The 18534-nt window shown below is 41.6% G+C and overlaps 1 protein-coding gene across 2 annotated transcripts in view; it reads right to left on the bottom strand.

The window, feature by feature from the left end:
- The window catches only part of arid3a (AT-rich interaction domain 3A), a 51662-nt gene that overhangs the window by 15637 nt on the left and 17491 nt on the right, over positions 1-18534 (bottom strand). For both annotated transcript variants that reach the window (XM_033047035.1, XM_033047034.1), the window contains exons 2-3: positions 6476-6548; positions 3634-3817 (exon numbers count right to left, since the gene is read on the bottom strand). In XM_033047035.1, the coding sequence (XP_032902926.1) occupies positions 3634-3817; positions 6476-6548 (257 nt within the window). The remainder of the gene's footprint in view (positions 1-3633; positions 3818-6475; positions 6549-18534) is intronic.

Here is an 18534-nt window from a genome sequence, read left to right as displayed (position 1 = left end):
TGAGAAGGGATCTTATTGAAACATATAAGATTATTAAGGGTTTGGACACGCTAGAGGCAGGAAACATGTTCCCGATGTTGGGAGAGGCCACAACCAGGGGCCACAGTTTAAGAATAAGGGATAAGCCATTTAGAACGGAGATGAGGAAAAACTTTTTCACACAGAGAGTTGTGAGTCTGTGGAATTCTCTGCCTCAGAAGGCGGTGGAGGCCGATTCTCTGGATGCTTTCAAGAGAGAGTTAGATAGAGATCTTAAAGATAGCAAGGGATATGGGGAAAAGGCAGGAACGGGGTACTGATTGTGGATGATCAGCCATGATCACATTAAATGGCAGTGCTGGCTCGAAGGGCCGAATGGTCTACTCCTGCACCTATTGTCTATTGAAATCCAACATTCATGATACAATTGTCAATACCATGCAAACTAGGAGTAATATTCACAAGGTACAACAAATAGAAATCTATTTAGGCATGTAACTGTGCTTAATGTTCTAAGTGATGATCATTAAAACAAGTAATTACTAATTAAGTCATACAAATGAAACTGAGATACTGGAACAACAGAGGAACATTTTAATTTTCACAATTAGTATATGTTTTTTGGAATTATTATACCATTTTGCAGATTTCTTTTGAAACCAACAATTAAAGGGTGACAAAAATAAAGCAAAGTAACCAGTCTCACAATATATATATATTTTAAATGTAACCATTACTTCAAATGAAAAAGCTGTAGGGGCAATGCACACGCATACATGACACTCTCATAATCCAATGATTCTGTAATAAAATTTCCAACCCAGATTACAAGTCATTCATAGGTTATGGCAAGACTCGGTTCCTGTGAATGGTTTGTAATCTAAACATTTTGCAATTCAGAATTGCGACCACGAACCATAGCAGAAGATGCCTGCAGCCCCACAACAGCCGGTGAATTCATACCAGCAGTCTCTCAAATGGGCTTCACACAAGTCAAGTGTTCGTAAAATGTGGAGGACCTGTATATCACATGTAAAGTCTTTTTGCTGGAAGGAATAGAGAAATAGCATGCTCTCAAATGCAGGCATTGTGCAGCAGTTGCAGGACATTGTGAAGAACAAGGGAAATGTTCGTAATAGTGGTGCTGTTTGATACTCAGGGGCATAGGTAGGAGAAGGTATGAGATCCTACAACATGTGTCTGGAGAGCTTGATAGTAGCTACTTAAAGGGGAAGAACTCAAAAGGCGACTATAGGAATAGAAGAATTGGTCAGATGAATGCCTGACTAAAGGAATGGAGCAGACTGATGAGCTTTACGTTCCCGAGTCCTTGGGACTACTTCTGGGAAGGCGAGACCTGCACAAAGGTAACGGGTCGCACCTAAACTAGAAGGCAGTCAACATCCTTGTGGAGAGGTTGTTGCTGGTAAAACGTGTAAGAAGGAACTACAGATGCTGGTTTATGCCAGATGCTGGTTCTACCAGATAGACACAAAATGCTGGAGTAACTCAGCAAGTCAGACAACATCTCTAGAGTGGTATGTGACGTTTCGGGTCAGAATCCTTTGGTCTGAAGAAGGGTTACGACTTGAAACGTCACCTATTCTTTTTCTCCAGAAATGCTGCCAGCTGAGTTACTCCAGCACTTTGTGTATCTTCTGCTTCCTGGTGTTATTGGGAAAGATGTAAACTGAGTTGGCAGGAGAATGGGGCTCAGAGCAGATGTTCAGATAAAGACACACAGCACATAGATGAAAGAATGTTGGTCAGCCCAGCAGAGTAAATGCACATCACAGGAAAACAAAGCTAAATCACATTTATTTCAATGTAAGCTATCTAACTAGGCAAATTCAAGTCTTTAGTTAACAAGTGAGACTATTATATTGTTGCCATCATTGAGACATGACTGAAGGCAGGCAAGACTGGCAGCTCGGTATTCCAGGGCATGGAATTTTCAGACAGCACACAGAGGGATGGAAAGCATGTGTGGCAAGGAATGCAATACTCCAGCACTGAGGGAGGATATCCTAGAAGGCCCCTTAAACACGATCATAAGGTCTGCATTATGCTGTGGGTGTAGTGCAGATCTCTGAACAATCAAAGGAGGCAGAGGTACAGATATGTAGGCAAATAAGCAAATAACAGAGTAATTAATAAAAATAGACTTATAGTATTAGGGGATCTCAATTTCCTAAATATTAACCGAGATTACCTTTGTGCAAAAGTCTCAGAAGAGGTAGATTTTTTGAGGCTATGCAGAATATGCAGATGTGGGAAAGAACATTATTGGACCTTATCTTTGGGTATATAACGAGTCAAATGAAGGGAGTGTCAGGACGAGGGTGGGAGGACCTGTTAAAAGTAGTCTGAGAGCATCTACTTGCACGTGAAGCCAGAAGGTATGTGAGATCCTGAGTGAATACTTTTCATCAATATCAAAGAAAACCGATTTTGTGGATGAAGGATTCAGTGTTGAGATTCTAGTGCAAGTCTTCATACATGATGTTGAAATTCTAGTGCAAGTCTTCATACATGATGTTGAAATTCTAGTGCAAGTCTCCATACATGAAGTGGAGATACTCAATGCCTTAGTGGGCTTAAAGTTAGATAAATCCCCAGGGCTAGCTAAGATTTATTCCAAATTGCTCAAGGAGGCAAAGGAAGAGATTGCTGGGCTTCTGACGGAGATTTTTCAATCTTTGCTGGCCACAAGTAAGGTATCGGATGACTAAAGGACTATAAATGTGGTGCCTTCTTTTAAAGTGGGGCTGCCTCAGAAAGTGGTGGAAACAAGAGTCGCTAACAGCACCTAAGAAACGTCTAGACAAGCAGTTGGATCACCAATGCACAGAACGCCAAGCGTTGGAAGAATTGATTAATACAAGTGGCTTCCCACTGGTTGGCGTGTGATCAGGTAGGCCGAGTGGCCCGCTTCCTTGCTTTATAACTCGCTGTTAAGCTTGGAAATCATTAAAAAAAAAAACTGGTCAATGAAATGCACTTTCCCTGTATTCAACAGCTCCAAATCAGTTTTTAAGATAAATTAGGTTTTCTCCGCTTAGAAATTAATTCAGGTTAACCTCAACTGGATATATGTTTTTTTTCTTGTTCACATTCATCTTCAATAGTATTCTTCAAAAAACAAACTTTACTTGATGTTCAGAACATCTTTATAAATTCTTTATAAATATTTTATTAATTTAAAATGTGTTATGTTATTTCCTTCACAAATAGAGGGCACCTCTAGGCACATCACTGCATTTCTTTTTAGGATAGGTGTGGTTACTATTGTAATAATGAAAAATGCATTGGTCAATTTATTCCATAAACAATGAGAAACAATCTGAAGATTCCGATTTAGTTATTGGCCTGGGCAGAGAATGCCCCTTCTTATCCATCAATGGGGTCATCAAAGTCCCACAGTGACAAAGTGTTCTCAGTTCAACCTCACAACAGGAAGGCAGTTAAGAGTTGTGCTCAAGTTGCCTGCCTGTTAAATTGGAAAATTGTCTGGCATAGTAAAGATTACTGATTTGAGAACAAAGACATTTTAATTTACAAAAAGGTACAATCCTGTTGCTTGGCACATTTTAAAACTGCACCCAGCAATTCTCCTGCAAATATCACCATTTTAAACCTTCATTTTTAACTCACTGAGTTCTGAGCGTAAAAGCAGCACTTGTGATAGAAGTGGGTAAGTTCAGGCCTTTGGTAATTTCCCTCCAAAGCTTCTTATTAATGACTTCCACTAGGCCCCCTTTCTCAGTGACCAATACGTAGAGCATATAAAGATCCAGAACCTGCTTGGCCATTATAGGAATCCGATTGACTGGAGTCCCTAAAAACAAGAGGCATATTTAATAATAACTCAATGGAATAAAGATCACATGATCCACAACATCTTCTTAATTCATCAAGTTTATCTATTGTTGCATTTAAGATTGTGCCTAACTCTTGTACACTATCTGATTGCACATATCACCATTGATATCACTTTAAATTACAATTTGTTCAGATTAGTTCCATTAAATCCTGACTTTCTATATCCACTTATAGATTACTCCCCTATTGCCTGCCACAATACAAATATCAACAAAAGCCTAGTTCATATTAAAAAAAAGTCTGTTTATATATTCAATATTAACAAACTAGTTTAGAACATGGGCCCTGCACATTTACCCACTCCTTTATATTTGAAAATGTTGAATCTTGCTGAAACACGTCCCATGGATAAAGCCAGGTCTATAGCTATTTGGCTAAGTGAGCATTCTCCTTTATAAGCTGACCATGTTGACGAGCTTCTTAAGCAGTTTTAATAGATGGCCACCCCTACTGATAATTCCAGCAGCATTCACGAGTCAACAATCAAGAGTTAAAGCTACAATGCATTGCTAAATCATTGCAATTTTAAAAAAAAATCAACCATACAAAATGTTTACATCTTAAGCTCCAAGGAAGGATCGCAGCCCAATGTGACAAATAGAAAAAGCTATTTGGTGCTATTGCAAGGATGTAATCCTGAGTGGTTTATATGGCACTGGTGAGGCCACATTTGGAATATAGTGAGCCGTTTTGGACCCATATCCAAGAAAAGATATCCTGGTTTTGGAGAGGGTCCAGAGGAGATTTACGAGAATAATTGGGTTTACATACGAGGAGTGTTTGAAGGCTTTTGGCCTGTACTCGCTTGAGTTTAGATGCATGAAGGGGGATCTCATTGAAACCTACCAGATAATGAAAGGCCTAGATAGAATGGACCCTTAGAAGATGATTCCAGTAATGGGAGAGTCTAGAATCAGAGGGCAAAGACTCAGAATAAAAGGATGTATATTATATAAAATAACTATATTAAGATTTCTATCAAAACCCCACAAAAAAATGAAATTATCAGGCATTTATGAGCCACTGCAGTTAGGGTACAGAATTAGTTTATAAGCAGAATAAAGTTCTTAGCTTCAGCTAGGTATATTTCCACTAATTCTGAAATATATTCCACAGATCATTTGAATATTTATTTGAATATTTCATCATTAGATGAAAACAAGCACTATCCAAGAACATTAACCTCTGTTGAAACAAAGGTTATGCCACCTACACAAACTTAGCACTTGTTATAATGTGTCATCATTTTCCCAATACAAATTCCCTAAAACAAATCTCTATATACAATAGATTTTGATTATAAACTTCTAGCACAGTAAACAGATAATAGACATATTTTGAAAAAAAAAAAAATGAAGACTTAATCCCAAGAGTATAAAAGAGAAGACATGCAAAATGTGGTCGGGAAGCATGATTCATTTTCCATCTTCCAATCCACCTTGTTGCAGCCTTGGTACCTTTATCTATCTGGACTTTCTGTGTAGCTGTGGTACAATATTCTGTACTCTGTTTTCCACTATCTGATTCACCAATATATAGCATGATTTTCCTGGATAGTATGCAAAACAAAGTTTTTCATTGTACCCTAGTACACCTGTCCAATACCAATCTGATACCCAAACACTGCAAACAAATCCATAAGAAATTTAGATAGGAATTGGAAATTTGTTTAACAGTTTAACACTAAGAAATTCTGGCTGCTTTTATATTATTCTTTTAATTCGAATTCATCGTCTAATATCCTTGAATGTTCCGTTAATGTTTGTGCTATTCCACCTCTCTGCCACATAATAGCAGTATATTCCGAGAATGTGGCAAAACTGGATTAAATAAATCTGTACCAGGCTACAAAATATAACTTTTAATCAAAAATTGAGTGGAACTGATTCATGAATGCTGGTTTCCCAAACCTACATAAGATAATTTACAGAAACTTTTCCTAAGATTTTGTTTTGAAATCGCAAAGCATCAGAACATTGTACTTTATAGAGAAAACAACGTCTACACGTTGAAAATGAAACAAATGTAATCAATTAGCAGTTCTCACCACGCCACTGTCCCCCACCTCACCAAAAAGTCCAATGGTAGCATTTTATAAAGGATAAGTTACCTGCATTAAAGAATGGGCTATTGATTGTAAGGATCACTTTCTTATTTTTATGTGGGAATTTTGCAAATGAAGCAGATTTAATAATTTTATGGCTCGTGTAGGATTTTCCATAAAATTCTTAAGATAATAAATGAATTTCCCAATATCACTTATTATGTTGCAAAACATTGCTTCAAAATTATACCAATCCTCTGTTTTGTACAATTCAATGTCAAACACAATGGGTAAGGTGGCATGTTAATCAGTTTCCGCTTCCAAGGTCCCACAAGTAGATAATAATTAAAGATATATTCACTCCCCCCACACAACCCCTAATATAGTTGAACAGCCTACCAGCTCTTACTGGCTAGATTTGCACATGAATAAATATCTTATGAAGTTTAAGCAAGCTGCCAACAAATTATGGAATTATTGTCCTCGGAAGAGGAGAAAATTAGTCATGATGAGGGAGTTGGTGGGGGATATGATGGAGGCAGAGGACGGTACTAGGTTTGACACTTTTACCTCTCTTCTGCATGAAACTGAAAAGATCATCCAAAAATTCTTTCCTTCTTGGGTCACTGTTCAGTTCATAAAGCTGTAAAAAAGAACACAATAAAGTACATTAAAAAGGAAATTAAGCAAATTAACTTCTGCCCATTATCATAATGGGTTGATCAAAAACAGCATTCAGTAGGCATGTAGATGTTTTGAATACAAAAAAATGCACTCTCAAAAGATATTCAAAAAACAGTAGAACAATAAATTAATAAATGCAGACAAGAGATGGGTGGGAAAAGGGGGGGGATTAGATATATAAAACTGGGATATTCAGTGTTCGTAGCATTGGGCTGTAAGCTACTCAAGTGGAGAATGGTTAGCAACCAGGAGATCCAGTAGGCCTTGACGGACCAAGTGCAAGTGTTCGGCAACAGTTGCAGAGTCTACATTTGATTTTGCCGATATAACAATGGATGCTGTGAGCAAGGTTAGAGATGGTGCATGTAATCCTCTGTCTCATATTCATCCCCCCCTTCCAAAGATTCTCTACCCACCCCCACCCCCCCATCTTCTCGGTGCCCCATCTGGACTCACACACACACTGTCCAATCACCTACATTTCATCCTTTGGATTCAGAATTTACAACTCCTCCATCCTTATCTCATACTTTTTGTTTTTTTAAATCTCACCCCTTTGTCTACCCCTTTTCTCTTCCAGCTCTCTCATCACCCCCCCATTCAGTTTGAAGAAGGGTCCTGACCCGAGACGTCACCTATTCTCCACTCCAGCACTTTGTCGTAAACCAGCATCTGCAGTTCCTTGTTCCTCCATTTTATCTTCCACATCCACAAGACCAGGGTCTAATATATTACGGATGACATAGTTACCAGTAATCAGTCTGAAGAAGGGCCTTGACCCGAAACGTCACCCATTCGTTCTCTCAGAGATGCTGCCTGTCCCGCCGAGTTATTACAGCATTTTGTGTCTACATAGTTTCCATATCAATTCCTAGGTATTACAATATCATCCACAAAAATGAACCAGAGTTAACTCCAGGTTCTTACTAAACAAAAACAACCAACAAATATCAAAACCTAAGCAAAATTCACGATTCTTTGCAAATTCAATTGAAGCCAGCATGAAGTCATGCAATCTCTGCACTCCAGCAACAAGATAATGACAGAACAGAGAAAATGGCTAGAGGCCAATGCAAGCCTATGAATAATACTCCTATTTGAATGTCTTGTGGGATATGTGGAGCACAAATACTTCTATTCTAAACCTTATGTAGAGTCTAAATGAATTCAGTCTTGGCCTTTGCCCTCAATTTCCAGTAATTATTTTTTTCTACTTATTTTTCTCTATTCCTTTTAAAAACTGACCTATTCCTTAATCCTTTACAAACAATTTTGCATCAAACTAAACTTACAACTGATCAGACATAATATCTTTGCCTGATCAATACCCTAATAGTTTTGAATATCTCCCAACTATTTTTCTTGGATGTTCATTCATAACCAAAGTTCTTATTTCCAGCTGTTCTTCTAAAAGTACAGCAATAACGTTTTTTTCCCCCCATATGAAATGAAAAGCGTCACACTTTTGTGTCATGTCTAGTTAGTCAATCTACTTGATAACTTTCTGAGATATGAAGTAGGAAGTGAGGTGACTCCTACAACAAATCTTAATAGGCAAGCTGAGAAGATGCCTTCCTTGTTGGGGTTCATGGCCAAAATCACACGCTGAGTAATTTGCATCTTGCAATTTTTTCTGGAGCCATGTGTACCTTCTATCTGGAATTTGGTGCGTGTCAGTAGCCAGTACATTGACTGTTGTTTCCTTAAAAGACTGCCATGATTTTAAACAGTTCTTTATGAATGAGGTTGGTATTGATATTTTTTTCCATTTCAGAGCAGCCTTAACAAATGGCAGGTAGGGGAATGTGAGCAAACAGTTACTCAGGTGATAGGCAAAATGCTTTGTCACTGTTACAGATGGTGGAGGCACAGGAGGTCATAGTGTTGAGGAATTACAGAGGTAGTCGGCGCAAAGTCAGACAGGGATTTGAAAATAGGATGATAATTACTTCCAAGTAGTAGAAATAAGGAACTCCAGATGCTAGTTTACAAAAAAAAGACAAAGTGCCAAAGTAACAAAGCAGCATCTGTGAACAGCATTAGAAAGAAGAGTCCTAACCCAAATCGTCACCTATGAGAATTACTTAACTAGGAATCACAATAGATCAGCAAGCAGAAGAATTGCTTAACAGGAATTGGTACGTTAGGTCCTCAGCAGTGAAGTTTTAGATAACTTTGTTTATAGAAACTAGAACGAAGAGTGCATTGGAATAGCAAAGTTGAGGTAAAAACATGGATCAAGGTTTTGACTTCAGAATGAACAAGGCAGAGGTGCTGTAGATGAAAATGACCAATATTGATGAAGATGACATGGACAATGGCTCAAAATTCAACTCAAGATCATATAACATCTACTCGTGAACAATCTTGTTCACTTGCAGACCAGGGAAAGGAATGAAGTTGAGAGCCATGGAACAAAGTTTGCAACAGCAACCACAGGAAATAATTTCACTCTTCCTTAAACAGTAATAATACTGCACTACAACACTGCAATATTATATTGCACACTGCAATAATCACAAGACTTTGATAGTGACAGACTAGGAGATTTTCCAGTCTATTGAAAATTATTCCTATCAAAACACCAACACACATTTCACTTTTCATTTTTAAACTCATTTCACAATTATATAATGCACTGAACTCAATGAGTTTCAAATGGAGTGTGAGAAGCAGAACCCAGTGAATTAAAAGGAGCATGGTAAATAGGAACTGGTGAGTTTAAAGGATGCATGGGAAGCAGAGCCCGGTGACTATAAAGAGAGCAGGAAATGGAGCAAGGTTTTGACTAGGAAAAGAAAACTAAGAGAATGTTCAAAGTAAACACTCTGCAATTTGTGGAAACAAAGAAATGCAGATGCTGGTTTATACCAAAAACATTTCCGACACCTCCTACATGATCCAACCATTAATCACATCTTCCTATCTCAGCCTCTTTCTGCCTTCCGCAGAGAATGCTCCCTCCACAATTATAGACAATAGGTGCAGGAGTATGCCATTCGGCCCTTCGAGCCAGCACCGCCATTCAATGTGATCATGGCTGATCATCCCCAATCAGTACCCCGTTCCTGCCTTCTCCCCATATCCCCACCGCTATTTTTAAAAACCCTATCTAGCTCTCTCTTGAAAGCATCCAGAGAACCTGCTTCCACCCCCCTCTGAGGCAGAGAATTCCACAGACTCACCACTCTCTGTGAGAAAAAGTGTTTCCTCGTCTCCGTTCTAAATTGCTTACTCCTTATTCTTGAACTTGTCCAAGCCCTTAACAATTCCTTGGTTCACTCATCCCTTCCCACCTAAACCACCACCTCCCCAGGTACTTTACCCTGCAACCACAGGAGTTTGAGTTCAGTTTATTGTAACGTTTACCGAGGTATAGAGAAAAGATTTTGTTGCATGCTAATCAGTCAGCGGAAAGACAATACATGATTACAATCAAGCCAACCACTGTGTACTAATACATGATAAAAGAAATAACGTTTAGTGCATGGTAAAGTACAGTAAAGTCTGATCAAAGATAGTCCGAGGATCTCCAAAGAGGTAGGTAGTAGCTCGGGACTGCTCTCTAGTTCTTGGTAGGGTGGTTCAGTTGTTTCAGTTACCAATTCCACAGTTCATTACATTGTATCCTCCTTGAGATGACATCTTCTCTAACCAACAATGGGCCAAACAGGGCACCACCCTACCCGAGGTCTTTTGTGGCCAGCCCTGATTGGTCCTGGTCTTTTCTCGCCTCCAGCTATTCACATCACATCCAACCCCTACTTTAAGTCTGAAGAAGAGTCCCGACATCACCTATTTTTTTATCTCCAGAGATGTTGTTTGAGCCACTGAGTTGCTGCAGCATTTTGTAACTAAATCTGTAATTTATTTTGTGTTTGCAGCAGTGCAAGTTGTGGATTGGACCAGAATAAATTTATTCAGTAGCAGATACTAATGAGTGGCTAGGTGCCAAACTGACAGGATTTCTGAACAACTGGATACCAGATTATTGGAGTTTTAGTGTTTTTATTTAAAGGTAATTTCTGCCTGAACAGTACTGAATGGTTGGTCAAGCATTCTAAAATGTTGTGATGATACAAGCACCTTGGAAGAGGTGACATGGTGAAGTTGGGTGGTAGTAGTCTTGGTGGAAACACATGCCAATTTTGAACAATACAACCAAACAGCTGCACACAGATACAAAATGAAACCGAGAAAAAAAAAGACATATCTGGAGACAACAGTCTAATGTTGAAAAGAGAAGTCACTGCTGTAAATTCTCTAACTTTAACTAGAGAATTGAAAACTGAATGTATGGTTTAGAATAACAAGGAACTCTGAACAAAGTATTTGTCCTCAATCTTTGGTTCCCCTACCTCTTGAAGGAACAAAGACTCTGGTCTGTACCTTTCACCCCACCCACCTCTACATCCAGGTCATCATTCTATAAAATTTCCGTCGCTTCCCATGTAATCCCACCACCAGTCACATGTTTCTATCCCCACCCCTTTCCACTCCCTTCAAACCTCCTTGGTTCACTCATCCCTCCCCATCCAACCACCCCCTTCCCAGGTACCTTTCCCGGCAACCGCATGAGATGTAACATGTGTGCCTACACCTCCTCCCACACAACCATCCCGAGACCCCAACAGCCCTATCTGGTGATACAGGGGTTCACATGCACCTCCTCTAACCCCATCTACTGCATTTGGTGCTCATGACATGGCCTCCTTTATATCGGCAAGACCAAACATATACTAGGTGAATGCTTACGCTCAGTCCACCAAGGCCTGATGGATCTCCCAGTTGCTAACCATTTTACTTCTTTTCCATTCTCCTACTGACTTTTCTGTCCTGGACTTCCTCCACTGGCAGAGTGAGGCCACCACATGAAGATTGAATTCTCCAATTTTAGTTAACTAACCAACAACCCCCCCCCTCTCATGTGCCCTACTTGGATGTACAACCCATTTTCCCCACAATCCAACCCCTTTTCTGCTTACCCCAACCCCCCTCCCCTTCTTGCCATATTCCTTCCTCTAGCTTCACATTTCACACCCCTGTTCTCATCTTACAGCCTTTTGTCTTTTCATCTCTGGTCTTTGCCCAATCAATCACTGGCATCATCTGTATCCCCCATCACTTGCCTGGCTTTATCCTGTTCCGCCTCTTTTCCAGCATTCTCCCCCCTACTACAATGAGTCTGAATGTGGGTTAGGCAGCATCTCTGGAGACCTATTCATGTCCTCCAAAGATGCTGCCTGACCCGCTGAGTTACTCCATCACTTAGTGTCTTTTTAGATAAACCAGTATTTGCAGTTGCTCATGTCTGACGTATTTCCTTCTTTGTTACACATGTACAATTTCTTTATTACACATGTACAATGTCCTCTCTCATTAACTACCGCCCAATCTCAAACCTTCCCTTTCTTTCAAAAACCCAGGAGCGTATCGTTGCGTCACAACTTCATTCCCACCTCCTTGCGTATAACCTACTTGAACCCCTCCAATCTGGCTTTCGCCCCCTCCATAGCACAGAAACTGCTCTCCTCAAAGTCCTCAACGACCTCCTCACCTCTGCTGACACTGGTTCCCTCAACATCCTCATCCTCCTCGACCTGAGCGCAGCCTTCGATACAGTGAACCACAACATCCTGCTCACCAGACTCAAAGACCTCGGCATTGAAGGCTCGGCACTCAGCTGGCTCCGTTCCTACCTTTCCAACAGATCCCACTTCATCTCTCTCCACAACCACACCTCTGCTACAGCCACAGTCACTCAAGGCGTTCCCCAAAGCTCCGTACTCGGCCCCCTCCTCTTCATCATCTACATCCTCCCCCTTGGTCAGATACTCCGCCACTTCAACCTGGACTTCCACTGTTACGCCGATGACACCCAGATCTACCTCGGCACCAAATCCCCCCACAACCCCCCCCTCTCTCATATCAACTCCTGTTTGTCAGCTATAAAAACCTGGATGCAACATAACTTCCTCAAACTCAACAGCGATAAGACAGAATTCCTCCTCATAGGCTCCAAAGCCACACTCAGCAAAATCAATAACCCCTCTCACCATCGACGGCACCACTGTCTCCCCATCTCCCAAGGCCCGCAACCTTGGCGTGATCTTTGATTCCACCCTCTCCCTTGAGCCTCACATCCGCCATGTCATTAAAACCTCCTTCTTTCATCTCCGCAACATCGCCAAACTCAGACCCTCTCTCACACCTCCCGCTGCTGAAAGACTCATCCATGCCTTCATCTCCTCCCGACTGGACTATTGCAACTCACTTCTCCTTGCCATCAGCTCCACCTACATCAACCGACTCCAACTGGTCCAGAACGCAGCCGCCCGACTCATCACCCACACCAAATCCTGGCATCACATCACTCCAGTCCTCAAACAACTTCACTGGCTTCCCATCTCCCACCGGATCACCTACAAAATCCTGACCCTCACCTACAAAGCCCTCCACCATCTGGCCCCCCCATATCTCACTGACCTCCTCTCCCCCTACCAACCCTCACGGTCCCTCAGATCCACATCAGCCGGTCTCCTCTCCATCCACAAGTCCAACCTCAGCAGTTTTGGGGACAGAGCCTTCTCCAGGGCAGCTCCCAGGCTCTGGAACTCCCTCCCCCAACTGATCCGCAATTCCGTGTCCCTCACCATCTTCCAGTCCCGCCTCAAGACCCATCTCTTCACCTCTGCCTATCCTTTGCCCCACGTCCCCCTCCCTTTTCATCTGTGCATTAATTGCCTCATATTGTGTTTTGAATTGTATTCTGTCTTTACTTTGTGTACTAGTCATGTCTCTACTATTTATTTCATTCCCCTTACATGTTTTTCCTCTACCTGCTAAATTTTTGTAAGGTGTCCTTGAGACTCTTGAAAGGCGCCCATAAATAAAATTTATTATTATTATTATTAATTTACACTTCCACTGTTTGATGGCTCATTTACCATGGAGCTAAAAAATCTTTTTACATGTTCATAAATACAAAATACTACTGCTACTCCAGAATAAAAGAATTGGAAATACAACCTCACATTTTATTAATGGCCTTAGAACTATTCAAATGAAGCAATATTTTACTAAGCATCAACTTGATGAAAATTTTGATCTATTAAGGATACAATTGATATCACACACACCTTTTTTTTGTTTTAATCTGGCAATTTAAAATTTAGTTTCATGTTTCCTACCACACTCCATCATGTATGCCAAATAAGGTGCAGACACAGAATCTCAAGAGAAAAGATAAGCTTGCAATCTCATTGAATTTTAGTATTTCTACAGCACACTCCCAACAATTTACACCAATACTACTTTGTAGATAACTTGGGCCTTTCTTTTCACTTTTCCCATGCCGTACTCTCCACCACCTCCTCTGTCCTTTCATCAACTACCCAAATCTCTAGTCTTGGTAATCATCTCCACCCTTACCTTCTTCACCCAATTCATCTGCCAATTAACCTTACCTAGATCCACTTCTCACGTATCAGCTCTATTTCCACTCCTTTCCCTCACCACTTTCTACCAGCTTTTGCCACTTTACTCCTTCAGTCTGAAGAAGGGTCCTGGCCTGAAATGTTATCTGTCCATTTCCATCACAGATGCTGCCTGGCTCGCTGTTCCTCGAGCGAGTCAGCTTTTTGCTCAACATTTCATTATCTGTAGTCTCTTATGTCTCCATTGTTTGAAACAGCGTTTGAATTTGGAGTGAACAAAGGATAATTTGTAACTCTGCAATCTCAGCGCAACTCCTAGAAATGAACTCAACAGAAGATTCCCACTTGGTTGCTCTGCTAAAGCCATAGCACTGGTGAGAATGTTCATATATATTCTGCTCATTGGACATGACTGTCCAACTCTATGGAAAGAAAGAAACTCAAATTAAAGCAAGAAATTCTTCTGCAATGTTTAAACACAGGAGAATTATCTATGCTGTTATAAAAAAAATCAGCGGAATTAGTCTGCATTTAATTTGTCGTGAGTGACAAATGTCTCCACCTATCAATGTCTCGAAGAAGCTTTTAAGACGTCTCATCTTTAATAGTTCTGAGGATTGTGTACGTTTGTAAATCAGCAAGAGATCATAGAAACATAGAAAATAGGTGCAGGAGTAGGCCATTCGGCCCTTCGAGCCTGCACCGCCATTCAATATGATCATGGCTGATCATCCAACTCAGTATCCCATCCCTGCCTTCTCTCCATACCCCCTGATCCCTTTAGCCACAAGGGCCACATCTAACTCCCTCTTAAATATAGCCAATGAACTGGCCTCAACTACCTTCTGTGGCAGAGAATTACACAGATTCACCACTCTGTGTAAAAAATGATTTTGTCATCTCGGTCCTAAAAGACTTCCATCTTATTCTTAAACTGTGACCCCTAGTTCTGGACTTCCCCAACTTCGGGAATAATCTTCCTGCATCTAGCCTGTCCAACCCCTTAAGAATTTTGTAAGTTTCTATAAGATCCCCCCTCAATCTTCTAAATTCTAGCGTGTACTAGCAGAGTCTATCCAGTCTTTCTTCATATGAAAGTCCTGCCATCCCAGGAATCAGTCTGGTGAACCTTCTCGGTACTCCCTCTATGGCAAGAATGTCTTTCCTCAGATTAGGAGACCAAAACTGTACGCAATACACCAGGTGTGGTCTCAACAAGACCAGGGCTCGAAATTAACGGTTGCCCAGGCGCCACTGACCACTCAAAGTGCCGCCGGGCAACCTAAATGGCGAGTCATTTTGCCCGGCTTGGCAACTTGGTTTATACCGAAGATAGACACAAAAAACTGGAGTAACTCCGCGGGTCCTGCAGCATCTCTGGAGAAAAGGAACGTGACGTATTGTGTCGGCGACGGTTGTGGGAAAGTGTGGCTTGACGGAGGGTCGGAGCGAATGACGGGCCCCGCACAGCAGCAGCGGCTCCATCTCCTCCTCCTCCCGCACCCCGCACGGCCTGATAACGGCGCTTTCAAAACAAACCTTTGGAGGAGGGAGGTGTCGGTCAGAGGCGGACGTAGAGTGGGGGGGGGGGGGGGGGGGGGGGGGGGTGATGATTGGAGGAGGGAGACGTGCCAAAACACTCTCGGCAGCCCTGCACCGCAGCCGGATCGATCCCGGCTCTCCGGCGCTGCAATCGCTGCCAAACCGCCACTGGACCATCCCCCCCACCCACCCGAGAGCCTCCACACGCCCGGGGGTGGCCAGAGGCGTCGGGAGTCAGATGGGCGCGGTGCCCCTAGACCCACAGCCAGCGCAAAACCCAGCTCACTCTGCGTGTCCCACCAGGTTAACCAATTGAGACAGGGCTGTAGGTGAGACAGGCATTGAGCTGCATTTAGCGCTGGATTGAGCTGAAATTACCGTTCACAGAAGCCTCGCGCGTGTGTGTGTGAGTGTGCGCATGCGCGCGCGGCCGCCAAGATATTCTGTCCGCGGGCCCCTCCATATTTTGGTTGCGATTTCCATGCCCGATAGATGTTGTCTGAGGAGCGCTGGCCTTCCTTCCCACCTCCTCTGCCCCTTCCTCTCTCTCTCTCCCTCTCGTACGCCCCCTCCACTCCTCTTATCCCGAGACCCCTCCTCTCCATCCTGCACTGATCCCCATTCCTGCCTCTATTCAGTCCTCACTGACATCCCGTGCTCCCCACTCCCCCCCCCCCCCCCCCACTATCTATTAATCCTGCACTGATCTCCCTAGCCACCTCGCATTGATTCTCCTGCCACTCCCCATCAATCCTACACTGGTCCCCCAATTCATCCTGTATTGACCCCCCTTCCCATCCATCCTGCACTGCTCCTCCCATCCATCCTGCACAGACCCCCCCCCCCCCATTCAACCCCACTGTCATCCCCCGCGCTCTCCCCTCAAAATCTTACCTACTCCAACCAACACGCACTAATTCCCCTGCCTCAATCCATCCAATCTGCACCGATTGCCTTCTCAACCACCCCCCCCCCCCCCCACCCCCACCACTGCCATCTATCCATCCTGCACCGATTCACACACCCCCCCCCCCCCCCCCCCCACCCCCCCACCCCACCCCACCCCATTGTGCTGGAAATGTCTTCAGAGCTAACATTGACTATGTTTGATAACAGAATGCGATCAAATATGTTTTAATTCCCAATGTTTTTATTTGTTTTAATCCATAAAGATGGATTAATTAAATTGTGAACACGTGAAACATTAAAATCGCAGTGTTCGATTGTCACTGACACGTTATTACAGAATTCATTTTAATGGTAAATCAATGCTCTTAATATGGAGTATCAGTCCTGTAGTTATTTAATGAGCAACATTCACAACTAAACGTTGGATTTATCCAGGTTTTACTTCTACAGTCAGTCATATACATCACAAATTTGGTCAGGAGATATTTCAGTTGAAATTTTAACGTTAATTCTGAAGTGGGAATGATGGAAAAAGCATTTATCAACAAATTTTTTTTTAAATGGTGCTTACAAACTGGGTATCTTCATTGCCACACACATCTAATCTGATTGTCCGGTAATGTGGCGTCTTGACACCTTTAAATATATTGCCAAACATTTGCTGCATTTATGTCCTTTGGCCATCTCTTGTTAGTTAGTGTCAGATGGGTATAGTCAGTTTTAACAGCTATTATCATAAAATGCCTTTAGAAAATTCCTTGCAACCTGTATATTTTGTTGTGGATAAATTATGTGGGAAGCGAGAGTGTTTCTGTACCAATAGCAATAACGATGTCATGATAATTTTCGGTCCTTCACAGAAAACATGCTTGCATCAATCTGTAGTGTGCATGGTTAAGCATATATGTTATCAAGGTCCAGGATTTATTGACACAGGTTGATCATTCGCTGAATAATCCAACCACATTTTTGTTTGGAAGTGGAAAGAAATAATAAAAATTGCATTAATTGCAATGTGTAAAAAGAGTTGAGATACCATATTATAATTTTGCTGCATGTCATTGAGGTATATATCATGTCTTGATTGGTGAATATGTTAGTTTGTGACTTTATTTGAAGCAGAAATAATGTGTGAATGCTTCATTGAGCATAATTACAACTGGTAACTTCGCACTTTGTCCGAGCACGCGTCATGCAAGCCATCTTAAATGACCACCTAAACTGTCATTTGGCACCCTAAAAAGCTGCCAAGGTTGTCCGGCTGGCAACAGGGGAAAAAGGTTAAGCGAGAGCCCTGAAGACCCTGTACAACTGCAGTAGAGCCTCCCTGCTCCTATACTCAAATCCTTAACATCCTTAATACTTAACAGGACTGTTAATGAATGAACTTAAAAGCGATCATTTTAGACACCTCTATACAACAATAGCTTCACATATCTGAAAATTATAATTTAACATATTGGCTTAGTAAAAATAGTTTCCATTGAAAACCAAATAGTAATATTGTTCAATTTGCTCCAGAGAAAAAAAAATCTGTAGTGAAATAAAAATGTTGGATTGGCGCAACAAAATCCTGATTTATTATTATTATTCTTTTCGCGAAAGAAATGTGATATAAAGTCTGGCTACCTAATCCAAGTCAAACAGAACCTGACTATTGACCAGTTTCAATCTGGTCAGTTATAAAAAATATTAATATGTCCTCAGACTTTGGTCATATCAAGCTGAATCACCGCTTATATATATTTTTTTAATGCTAAAATTCTTATGACTTCATAAATAATTAAATTACTTTATAAACAGGTATAGTGTTAGAGAGCAACACAGTGGTGCATCTAGTAGGGTTGTTGCCTCTCCAACAAACTCTCTCTCTCCCCCGACTTCCCCATCCCCATAACCTCATTTTCCTTTGGGCAATATTATGCTTCTCCTCAAACGACGTTCCAGCACAGTTACTAAAATATTCACATTTTCTGTCTGGTCTTAGCTATCCGTCTAAAATATTCACAGTACTGTTTAAAGTACACTTCACAGTATTTAAAAAATGACTTTTCAAAA

Source organism: Amblyraja radiata, chromosome 29 (assembly GCF_010909765.2).
Source record: "Amblyraja radiata isolate CabotCenter1 chromosome 29, sAmbRad1.1.pri, whole genome shotgun sequence".
NCBI classification, from domain to species: Eukaryota; Metazoa; Chordata; class Chondrichthyes; order Rajiformes; family Rajidae; genus Amblyraja; species Amblyraja radiata.
The sequence above is the reverse complement of the archived record's forward strand: the minus strand, read 5'-3'. Positions and strand labels throughout refer to the sequence as shown.